Here is a 12699-nt window from a genome sequence, read left to right on the forward strand (position 1 = left end):
ATAAGTTGTGCTAGGATCCATGATTTGTTAAGTCATGTAAAGTTATGTTGTAGATTGTTTGCCCATCTTTCTACCTTTAAAAGTAATTAACAAATATTCATTATTTGTCACTAATTTTGGTGACCTTTTTATGAATATTTTTTATAACTAAAATTTATTTGGAAAAAGAATGTTTTCAATATTCAAAAAAATTTATATATCATTTTATAAAATTAATATTATCAAATTTTGATAGAAAAACAATCTAGTATAATAATTTTTTTACCCCATTTCGTACGTTTATATTTGATTTTTTTATTAAACAAACTTAACTTCATCATTATTTTTTAATTATTATATTGAATTGCAATTAAAAAAATTCAAAAACTTTAAAATAAAACTTTAAAAAACTTATATTTAAAATTTGTTTATTTTTATAATTTTATTAAAATTAGTAGTTAAAATTAAGTTTATTTGACCCCAAAAAGCAATAAAATAATAAAATAATAAGGACGCGCGTTTGGAGTCAGGTCACTTTTATAAAACATTTTTACTGTTACTACACGGAAATAAACCACTGGCTTCTCCACCTATAATAATTTGTACACAAAGATAACCATTTTCTTATTGTGGTAAAAAATACAAGTGAATAAAAATTACAGCAGTGAAAAAAGAAAATCCTTCAAAAACACCAGAGGAAAAAAAAAGTTAAAAAAAATAGTTTTTAGAAGGTCCATGGTCAAAACTGCCAACCGACCCTCTCAAAACAAAACTTAAAAAGAAGATAATTACCAATCCATCCAGTCCCGAAGAAAGGGGAAAAAAGCTAAAATCTGTAAAATTCTGAATCACCAAAACCATACGCGGAACCATCATCATCGTCACCCAACCAATCAGCGCAAAGAAAACCAGGCAAGCAAATCCTCACTGATGCGCCTCCGCGTGAAACCGACGCGCTGATCGGTTTTGAGAGTGGATCGACAAAGCGGGCAATTAAAATTGAGATGATCAAGCCAACCATCAAAGCAATCCTTATGAAATACGTGGCAACAATCGAGTTTCCTCACCTGCTCCCCATCTCTTAGCCTGCACAAGCACACCATGCAATCAGAGCTCTCTCCTCCCCCGCCACAATATCTGTACGAGGAAACCTTGTTTAAGTTGAGCTGCTCGGCGAGTACGAGGAGGCTAGCGAGGCCCGAACCTAGGAGTCCGACGTCATCGACCGTCGTGGTGGTCTGGTCTGGGCAAGGAAGGAGGCCGGTCGAATGGAGTAGATCGAGGAGCAGATTTCGGACACAGCCGACGCAGTTGGCGATTACTGCTACAAGAAGAAGCGGGATTGAATCCGACGACACGTCGTTTAGCTGGCTTTGTAATCCCATCTTTGTCTTTAATTTTAGAAATATTTTGTTTTGATTGGTAAGTGAATTTGAGGAAATAAGTAGTAATATTATTTACAGATTGGAGGGGGAAGAGAATAGAGGAGATGAGGTTCTTATATATAAAACACAACAATAAGAAGAAACGTTATGCAGGAAAAGAACAGGAGAAGCTAAAAAGTGGGAGATTAAGGCCATGTGTCGTGGGGTCAGCTTGTAGAAATAGTTTGTTTCTGATTTCATTTTTTAATTTAATATGCTTGCTTTTACAATTTTTTTTTATAAGATAATGTCTGTTTTTAAATTATAATAAAATATTTAATTTCATCTATGAATTTAAAATTTTTTTAATATAATATTTTAATTATAAATTTATTAATAATATAATATTTATTTTTAATATAATTAATTTTAAATGATAATACATTATAGATAAATAATTTTTAAAGTATAAAATTAATTAATAAATTTATAATTCAATAATTTTTAAAGTATAAAATTAATTAATAAATTCATAATTCAAATTTCATAATAAAAATTTTTAAAACTCAAATATCACATTGAATAATTCATTATAATTTAAAAATTATTTATGATATTATCGTTTCTAAATATTTGATCATAATATTTGATCACATGGTAAAATGAAGTTGAACTTGAAAATTTGTTTAAAAAATTTTATACTTATCAAACATGATTTGATAAAAAAAAAAGTTAAAACTAAAATTTGAAAAATCAAAGTTGAATTAATTCAAGTTAAAAAATCGAATTTAAAATAATTAGAATATAAAAATTTTTTGAACTTAAATCTAATAAAAAATTTGAAAATAAACTAAAATAATATTTTTACATAAAATTAAAATAAACTAAACTAGTTCGAATATGATTCTAGAATCTAAAAATATATGAATCTAAAATGGTTTAAACATAAAAAATTTAAATATAAAATAACAAAATATGAAATTATACGTCCCCAACATGATTCAAATTCATAGTGATATCTTAGGCTTAGATTTTTTTTTCTTTTTTTTTTTTGTTAAGTGGTTTTTCTTTTTTCTTTTTTTTCATAGGGAAACAACTATGTTTTGTTTCCATTCCAAACTATTTTAATGGATAAGTGTTTAAGCCAAAAGTGGTTTTGAGGGTAAGCACTAGGTAAATAAAGAAGAAAGGTCAAAGACAAAGGTCAAAGGTGACTCTGATATTTGTATTTCAACGTTTAAGTTAGAAAAAAGCAAGAGGAAAAAAAATAAAAAAAGAATGGCCTAGCCTTACTTGAGGGAGAATATGAGGTATTTATACTTGGATGATGTGGCTGGTGGGATTCGACTTGGAATAGGTCTAGCCAACATGGATTTAGGTGGACCAATCAAGAAGCGGTGTGTTAGCACATTCATTTAAACACACAAATAGTAAAGTGAAAGCCCACGTTAGCAACATGAGAGGTGCAGATCCGAGAATCTTGACCATGCACTTTCTTAATAACGGTCTAGCCATGTCAACTTGGCATAATAATGGAATTATGTCAAGTTAGCTAAATTACCAAAATATCATTGGGTTTTTCAAATATTTTCTTTGGCTTAAAATGACTGTTTTGCCATAGAATTTCATTATGTCTACATTCTATCCCTTCCATTAACTAGTTGATAGTTAAGACTAAATAATCTAAGCTTTGCGTAGGTCAAAGTTTGTTTAGGCAAAATAAATGCATTTTTCTATCAATGTATTTAGGTTTGATGGTCAGGTCAACCTACTCGATGATCTAAACTTTGCATAGGTCAAAGTTTGTTTGGGAAAAATAAATGCATTTTTCCATTGATGATTTTAGGTTTGACGGTCAGGTTAACCAACTCAATCGACTATATGGAGGTGAGTATCGATGTAAGGCTAATCTAGATGAGGTATTCCAACTAGTTATTCTTGGTGTGTTTTGGTATTCCAAGTATTTTTCTTTTCGACTTCATGTCTTGTGAAGATTTTTGCATAGCATGTTGTGAGTTTCGAGGTGAATTATTGAGGAAAGAGAATGTCAAGCTCGATGGCTTGCCATTAATTATTTTTTTAGGTTGAGAAGTTGAAAGATCATCATTTTCCAATATATACTTGCACTTTTTCTTTCATAATATGCACGATTAGTTTTTTAAAAAGGTTTTTGTTCTTTGAGAATTTCAAGTATTCTTAAGAGTTTTAGGTATCCATAAAGGGTTTTAGGTATTCTAAAGGTGATTTTAGGTATTCTATTGGAATATAAGGTATTCCCTTTTGACATCCTTATACTTTCACATGTTTTCAAGTATTCTTTATCTCAGCCTATCCTTAAACTCTTCACATTGGTTTCGTACATTTTTTTCTAAATTTAGGTACGTCTTTCTTTTCCATGTCTTATCTTGAATCCACTTTCGATTCATTAGAAGCTAAAGTATACCTAAGGGCCATGATCTTGTCCAGCATAACTCATTCAATTGAGTTAAACACCACTTTAACTTTCAACTTAATTATATAGAGTCCATTCCACGTCGTTTTAACACTCGAAACGAATAGCTAAATGGCCATAAGTTGTTTTGGCCTTTGCCCAAATACAACCATAAAAGCTTTCTATAATGGTTTTCAATCCCAAAAAGTGTTGGTATCAAGTCGTGGTGCTAGTCCTAACCAACCGGCATTACTTATTACTGTTTAACCTCAATTTTCTCTTTTTCCTATAGAGCCTAGATCTAAATCCTAATACTCTAACCATTTTGGTGCAAAATACATAACTCAGATCGATGATGAAGCTCAAGTTGATTCACCTCAGATCAGTAATATTCTTTTAGTTAGTAACCTTTTGGAAACCATGAGGTCTTTAAAAGGCATAATTTTGATCTTTTCAAGGATTATTTAATTGAGTCTTTTCACCTTTTCAATAGAATAACTCAACACCAAGGTAGAAATAAACTAGGGGTGTATAAGGATGTCATGATGGTCAAGCTAAGATTTACTTTACACCCATTATTGTGACTATGATAAATTTCTACGAGCTAGCTCTCTTTCATCTTACCTTGACTGCTTGGCATAGCATTGTAGGATTCATAGTGTTGGCTAAAAGCTTAGCTTGACCTTTAACACTTAACCTATTTAGAATTTTCTTCCTTATAAAAGCCCTTCCTAGAGAGAAGAGTTGGTATTAAGTTATAGCTTGGGCTAGTAAAAAGTTGGTTGATAAAATTCTTGCCTTGATCAAGACTTGAAATTATTTTTTTTATTTTGTGGTACCCCGGATGAGGAATAAGAGGTCTGAACTAGTCTAGGTCAATTCATCAACCATTATTAAGGGAATAACTCTATCTCCATGAAGGTCATCCATACTTTTCAAAAGATCAATAAAATTAGGAAATCTAGGGATTTTTTTTTTTATAGATGTAAATCATTTGACTTAGGTGAAGGCCTTGTGTTGGTTTAAAAATAAAGGCACCTAGGAATAGCTTAAACCTAGGTGCCTTTATTTTTTACTTTTCTTAGTACTCACTTCTTGTTGATTTACTTATTTCAAGTATGTGAAACACCGGGAATCAAGTTTAGTCAAACTCCTAGGCTAACCAGGATGAACAATGAGTTACTACCCTTAATGTGTTTGACTTTGCCAAACCCATCGAAAGGTAAAGTAAAAGAAAAAGAAAAAAGGAAAACATAAGGGCTTGTCTAGCAAAACTCATCTTAAATCAACTATTTAGGTTAAAGTCCCTCCAATTCATTTTGCCCTAGCTCCATCCTTTTCAAAATAAGAAGTTTTTGAGGTTTAACCTCCTAAACCTACCAAGCAACCTTGTCTTACTGAGGTAACAAATATCCCTTCATCTTTTCCTTCAATCGAGGTTCAACCTCGCAAACTTGCCAAACTACCATGTTCTATTGAGGTGGCAAATATCGCTCCATCTCTTCCTTTAGTCGAGGTTCCTACCAAGGTTACCTCAAAGGTAGTCATTTTTACAATTCAAATTGGTGAAAAAAAGAGTGCCTATGACTTTACAAAGTTCTGTTGAAAAAATACTTTATTTATGGTTCTTTTTGTAAGTGAGCTTGATTTTTGGGCTATTATTTATTGCTCTTTTCTTATGATTTAAACTGTTGTCTTACTTTTATTCTTACACTATAGATAGAAAAAAATTTAACATACCTTTATCACATAATTCAAATTTGCTAGGCATTATGCCTATAATGTTTTAGCTCATGCTGACTAGGTTAAGGGTCGTATGAAAAAATTTAAGGCTAAAAAAGAAAAGCTTGATAGGTTTCTTATTGCTTATAACAACATTAAGTCAAAGCAAGACACATTCAAAGTTGAGTTGGACCAAGTGAGGTCGGAGCTAGAAGAGAAGAATGCTAAGCTAAAGAAGAAAGAAGTCGAACTAAGGGAACTTTAGACTAGGTTCCAAGAGCTCAAGCATAAACATGATGAGGTCAAGTTCAAATATCCATAATAGATTAATGATGCTGTGAATGCTACCTTGGCTAAATTTCAAGAAATTGAGGAGTTCCAAACTGTTGCCAAAGCTGTGAATGCGGCCAATGTTAGAAGTGCTTTCAACTTAGCCAAAATGAATTTTAATACAACTACCTTAACCTTTCTATGGTCTTCATTGACAACTCCAAAATCATCTATCCTTAGGATAAGAGGATTAAGATAGTGATAATGAGCAGATAAGGGTGATGATGATAACAAGGACGAGGAGTAGATCGGGAGTCAAATACTAAAAGATGGTGAAAGACTTACAGAGACTATAAACACTAAGTTAAAGATGATGTCATTATCGAGGTAGTGCAGTAGTAGTAGCAAAAAAAATGAAATTCAACGTAAATAGTAACTTAAACTATTATGTTTTTGTTTTTGTTGGACGAATGTGAATAGCTATTCCTACCTCGGTGGTTTTATTATTATGTGCTATTATTTTTATTTTTATTGCTTAAGTTTTTATATTGTCAATGTAAATGCCTTAACTTCTTTTCTTTACTCAATGAATGACCATGTCTAGCTTGGCAGAATCTTCTAAATGTAAAGATTACTTAGGAAGTTTGGTATCCAATCTTCTTTATCGACATCTTGTTAAGAGCTTAGCTAGGCTTTTTGTTAGACTGACCTAATCTTTATTTCTTTATTTGAACTTTACCTATTCTCGCTTATACTTATGAATTTCTAGATTTCAAATAAGACATATAAATATTTCTATTTAGGTTAGTCTATTGTATATCATTTGAGCTTGGAATAGCTTAGCTAAATTATTGCTTTTATTATTCACTGGATTACCCATGTCAACATCTTGTTCTTATTATAATGCTTTTTTGAAAGGATTCATTTGTCGTATATCTCATGACCTACTTGAGGTTAGATTTTATGTACATCAATACTTAGCTCAACAAATGTCATAACATATAGATTCGTATATCTATAGCTAGACTTAACAAAAGAATGGAGTCGTCACCAATCTTTTTTACTATGTGTGTTGGCCACCTAAGGAATCTATCCTTTTACGGAGCTCCTAAGCTTGACTAAGGGTTCCTAAAAGAATAGGTTCGAGTCTGTAAAATAGAACAGGGTTCGAAAGTTCAATTACATGTGGGAAAGGTTATAACACCCGCACATGCCCATCCAAAGGATGGTATCATATTATTTTAAATTTATCCTAAGGTCTTGGGTCTAATGATTTCAAATTTTATGTTCGAATATTGTAAATAATTATTAAGATTCTTCCATCAATCTGGTTGAATTCTTAAAAATATTTCCTCTCCTCAAGAGTATTCAAGAATCCTATTTGATTATTTGAATAGGCTCTGTCGTCGAAAAAAGTTTAGTTTTTTTTTTGTTGAAAATATATCTAATCATTTCACCATTTGGGCTAAATTAAAAATATATTCTCTTTTGAATTTCTAAATTTTCCACTATTTGGCCCTATTTAAAAATTCTTTTTATTTTTTTTATTTCTAAATTTTTCACTATTTGGATCAATCCAAAAATATTTTCTTTTTCAGAATTTCTAAAATTTTCACAATTTGGGCCTATTTAGAAATTCTTTTTATTTACTTTTTTTTAAAGAAAATAATATGACAAATTTTTTTGTTGAAATTTCATTTAAATTATTCCACCATTTAGGATAAATTTAAAGAAATTTCTCACTAGAGATATCTTAAAAATTTACCATTTGAAATTTTTAAAAATCTCATCCTTAGATAATTTTCAAATATTTTCAACCCAAATTTTTATTATTTTATTTTTTTTTTGGTTTGAAAATAAATATTAATTATTGTTATTGAAACTTTATTTAAATTATTCCACCATTTGAAACAAATTTAGATAAAAATTTCTCACCTAGGAATTTTATAGAGATTTACGATTTGAAATTTTTATAAATTTCATCATTGGATAATTAATGTTTATTCCTAAAATTTATTTTATTATTATTTTATTTAATATCAAATAATGAAAATCATAAAATAAAGTGAATAAATAAATAATTATGCATAAAACAAAACAAATGAATAAACAATCAATTAAAGAAAAAAAAGCAAGAACCAAACAATTAAAGAATTTGAAAAAAAAAAAGTAAAAGTACCAAAGTTGACAGAAGCCTTTGGGATGAAATTCTACCAAATCAATGTGCTAGCCTATCACATAACACTAAGGCATCAAAGCACACTAAGGCACCTGCTCCACACGCACGTGGTTCCTCTCCACTGTTGCCTTCCACTATTTTTTTAGTTCCTGCTAGCTTTTTCTGTTCTTGCTGCCCAATTTTCTTTTTGGTTCCTTTTTTTTTCTTTTGGTGCTAGCAGCTTCATGTTCCCTCGCCTGTTGTGAATTTGTTTTTCTCCCCCTTTTGTTTCTATGTTCTGTGCATTTATAGAGTGTAATATGAGAGCCCTAAACTAAAAAGGATTTTAAGTCCTTTTTAAGTTTTAATTCCAACTTTTAATCCCACATAAACTATTGATTTCAATCCCACTTAAATTCTTCCTTTTTTTTTCATTTTTTCCAGCTTTTTTTTTATTTTTTTATTTTTTCTCTTTACAAAAATCAAATATAGACCTCGGACAGATTGAAGTGTCTGCAGTTGTCCCTCTTTGCACATTTTCTATGAAACAGGAATTGTGCAAAGACACAGATACCCAAGCAGGACTCAACTCGATACTTTTTTTTAAAATTAAAAAAGCTTTTCTAAACAAAGGCTCAACGACTTTGAAAAAAATAAATGCTCCTCTAAACAAAGGCACCATGACTTTAGAAAAATAAATGGCTCATCTAAATAGAGGCAACAGGACTTGGAAAAATAAATAGCTCCTCTAAATAGAGGTAACAAAACTTTGAAAAAAATAAATGGCTCCTCTAAATAGAGGCAACAGGACTTTAAAAAATAAATGGTTCCTCTGAATAGAGGCAACAGAACTTTGAAAAAAATAAATGGCTCTTCTGAATAGAAGTAACAAAATTTTGGAAAAATAAATGGCTCCTCTGAATAAAGGCAACAGAACTTTTGAAAAATAATTGAAAAAAAATAAATGGCTCCTCTGAATAGAGGCAATAGAACTTTGGAAAAATAAATGGCTCTTTGAATAGAGGCAACAAAACTTCAGAAAAATAAAGGCTTATTGGCAATCATGACCAGGTGAGTCATAGATCATGTTTGATTGAAAACTCAAAGATTCACAATTTTAGTTCAAAACTCAAAGGTTCAGATTCGTAAAAACCTTTCAGCTTCACAAGAATTCACTAAAATTTGATTCTCAAAATTTCAGTTTCACAAGAATTCTAGTTTGTAAGATTTTAAGATTTGCATTCACAAATTATAAGACTTGCATCCATATTCAAAAAGTCTCATTTGAATTTTGGAGATTCACATCCAAAAGTTAAAGCTTTTCATTCGAGTTCAAAGACTCGTATGTAATAAAACTTAGAGTTTCACTTCTAAGTTCAAAGGTTCTCACTCAAAATTTTAGAAATTCGCATCCAAAAGTTGAGTTCAAAGCTTTTTGTTTGAATTTTGGAGATTCACATCTAAAAGTTTAAAACTTTTCATTCTAGTTTGAAGATTTACATTCAATGAACTTTAGGGTTTCACATCTCAAAGATTCTCAGTTTGAAACTCAAAGATTTTCCTTTGAAATTTAAAGACTCTCATTCGAAATTCAAAGATTTTCTTTAAAAAGTTCACAATTTCTTTTTAGGTGACTCAAAATTTTGCATGAATGAATGTCATGATCAAAGATGCAAATGCTTTCTTAATGATGCAAATGCAACAACCTAGATTCTCGTAATGCCATGCATGTCCAAACAAAGTTTTAATTCATCAAATTATGTGCATGTACTATTTAAATAATGATGCTTACATGATGCATGTAATACAGATGTCAATAATGTCATGAAATCTTAAATAACTGTGGTAATATGGCTCTCAAGACTCTATTATTTTGAGCTTCTTAGCACTAGCCGTCTCATAATAAGTTTCATCTTCTATCACTTGATCATCGCTCATAAGCTTCTTAGTATAAATTTCATCCTCCATCACTTGATCATCGTTCATGGGCTTCTCAGTACTAGCCATTTCAGTATAAATTTCATCCTCTGTCACTTGGTCATCGTTCACGGGCTTCTTAGTACCAGTTTCATCCATTGCCCCATATCATTTTCATCATTCAATCATAACTCACAGGTTATGTCGACCAATACATCCACATGTTTATCACTTGGTTATAACACTTTTCAAGATTTGCCACTTTTTCATTTTGTTGACCAATCCATCATCATATTTTTTATTTGATCACATCATATGTCTTTTCAAATCATCTTTTTTAGGTTTCTATCACTTTTTCATTTTGTTGCCCCCTATCATCTTGGATTTCATTTCAAAAGAATGCAAACCTCTTTTATGCACATTGTCATTCATTCATCATCATTTCAAATTATGACAAATATAATACACTCATATATTTTTTTGATTTATTATGAAAATGCAACAGTAAGGGAGCATAAGGTGAATTGGGAAAAAAGTAATAAATGAGGAACAAATAGGGAGAGAAACAAGTTGGATGTATGTCATTGGGATGAATGAGATATTCAAACAATGAATATTTAAGCAATTCTAAACATTAATCCAGGATTCTTTTTCAAAACTCATTCTACCGACTTCGAGTTTATTTAATCTTTGCCCCAGCTTTGAGAGATCTTCAAGTGTCTTGATCTCTCATCTATGTGAACTGTTTATCCAACTCTCAACTCAAAAATTTTTTACTCAAATCGCCCTTTCGGGTTTTCAATTTGAGTTTTCCTTTTCTCTTATTTCCATTTTTCTCATTTTCATTTTTTTATTTTTTATTCTTTATTTTTCATTCTTTCATTCTTTCACCCATTATTGATATCTCTTCCACATCAATTTTTAAAGCAACAAAGCATGATTTTATCATTCCATCACGAGCATACCTTAGTCCAACATATGATCATTCAACTCGAACACTCACATTTGATCCAAATGTGATTTTAAAGGTTGTAATGCAGGCCATGATAAAGGGGTCATGAAAGAAATGGATAAAATAGGCTCAAAATATATGTTTAAAGGGTTTAAAACCAAAGGATCACTTCTCATCATTTGAAACAACTTGGCGTTTTACCCCTTTCCACTTTATTTCACTATTTTGTCCTTTTTCATCTCATTCCTCATAAAATGATTCTCATTACTTTGCCCCAAATCATGTACGGCATTTATTTCTTTTCTCTCTTTCCTTTATTTTGCTTTGCTTTCATCTTTGCGACCTTTTACGATCTTTTGTCTTTTTTTCTTTTAACAAAATACCTCTCAATATGGAGGGTGATCATTGGTCAGGGTTCTTTAGAAAAAGAAATCACAATAGGCTCAAAGGGTAGCATTGAATGGTTTTTTGAATGGTAAAAGAAAGATGGCCATTTTTCATTTCAAATGCGAATGTTTTCCTTGAACTTCACCTATTAAACCAAGATAAGCTCATGGATCTTTATGAATGACTACACACATTCAAGATATACTAATTTCCCATCAGCTTACTTTTTTCAAATAATCTCATCAGATCAATGTGAATGAGTTCTCAAAATTAAATCTCAAAATTATCATTATCCTTGTCTAAACATTCATCGTTTGGAATTTGAGAATAGGAATGAAAATTTTTGAAAGGTGACAAAAAATGGAACAATGATTGAATGAAAACAAAATGTAATGAAATGCATTAACTTACCTTTTTATTAAAATGATAACAAATAAAATCCTATTGCCTAAAAGAAATCCTAACATTACTCTAAAAAGAATCCTAAAATGATAAGAAACTTTCAACCGACCTTATCTTCATTCTTCAAAATTATACCCTTGTGTAATCGGGTAGAGAATTTTTATTCATATCTTGCCCCCTGATTCATTGCAGTTCTCTTGGCCTTTTTGGATCAATGTGTTCTTGATTGTCACTTAGAGCATTGACATTGTGATTAGGCAATGGATTGCCATTAACATTAGGTGTTGTTGCTCCTCCTTGATCGAAACTTATCATTTCATCCTTGATCAACCGTTGCACCTTATGTTTCAAAGTAATGCAATTTTCAGTGGAATGGCCAGCAATTCCATAGTGGTAGTCATAATGAGTTATAGGATCATACCACTTGAGATAGGGTGGCTTAGGTGGTTCCACATGGTTGGAGGTAATCAAGTGGTTGTTATAGAGCTCTCATATAACTCCGTAAAAGTCATAAGGATTGGATTGAATACAAGTTTTTCTTGTGTAATTCATTGCTCTTGTAAACCACTTATTAGGTTAGCAAGATGAGCTTGAGGCCTTGTGGGAGGTTGAATATTAAAGCGTATATAGAAGCTTAAGGGCTGAAAGTAGGCTAGTATGTTGATAGGTAAAATGGTTGTGGAGCTGACTAGTATGGGTAAGATAAGGTATTGTTCACAGTAGGATAGCATGGGGAGTAATTCTATGGATAGGGTTGGTATCCCCTGAACTATCTGTCAAAGGCCACAGTTTGAGCTTCTGTTTCTTTTTTCTCTGATATCTTCTTGGTTTCTCCTCCTTTCAAGTTACCATTTTTAAATGGCATTCTCGATGATTTCACCTAAGATCACTATGTCGACGAAGTTTTTTGTGGCATACCCTATCATCTTTTCATAATAAGGAGATTTTAAAGTGTTGACAAACAATACAATGGTCTCTTTTTCAGTCAAAGGAGGTTGCACCTGAGTTGCCATATCCCTCCACCTCTGGGTGTATTCTTTGAATGTTTCAGTCATCTTTTTTTTCATATTTTATAATAAAAAGTGATAAGGAGCTAAGTTTATGATATGTCAGTATT

The 12699-nt window shown here is 31.1% G+C and overlaps 1 protein-coding gene across 1 annotated transcript; it reads right to left on the reverse strand.

Moving 5' to 3' along the window:
• Positions 1-578: 578 nt before the first annotated feature.
• Positions 579-1568, reverse strand: RHA2A (RING-H2 finger A2A). The gene has a single exon (XM_022878012.2). It carries the CDS (start codon positions 1362-1364, stop codon positions 873-875), a length of 492 nt encoding a protein of 163 aa, XP_022733747.2. The 5' UTR covers positions 1365-1568; the 3' UTR covers positions 579-872.
• Between the last annotated feature and the right edge of the window lie 11131 nt (positions 1569-12699).

This window comes from Durio zibethinus, chromosome 4 (genome assembly GCF_047325235.1).
Source record: "Durio zibethinus cultivar Kanyao isolate XHJ-2024 chromosome 4, ASM4732523v1, whole genome shotgun sequence".
NCBI classification, from domain to species: domain Eukaryota; kingdom Viridiplantae; phylum Streptophyta; class Magnoliopsida; order Malvales; family Malvaceae; genus Durio; species Durio zibethinus.

What these genes read in the sequence shown, in the direction of transcription:
- RHA2A (XM_022878012.2), bottom strand. Translation starts at nt 1,364, where the DNA reads ATGGGATTACAAAGCCAGCTAAACGACGTGTCGTCGGATTCAATCCCG.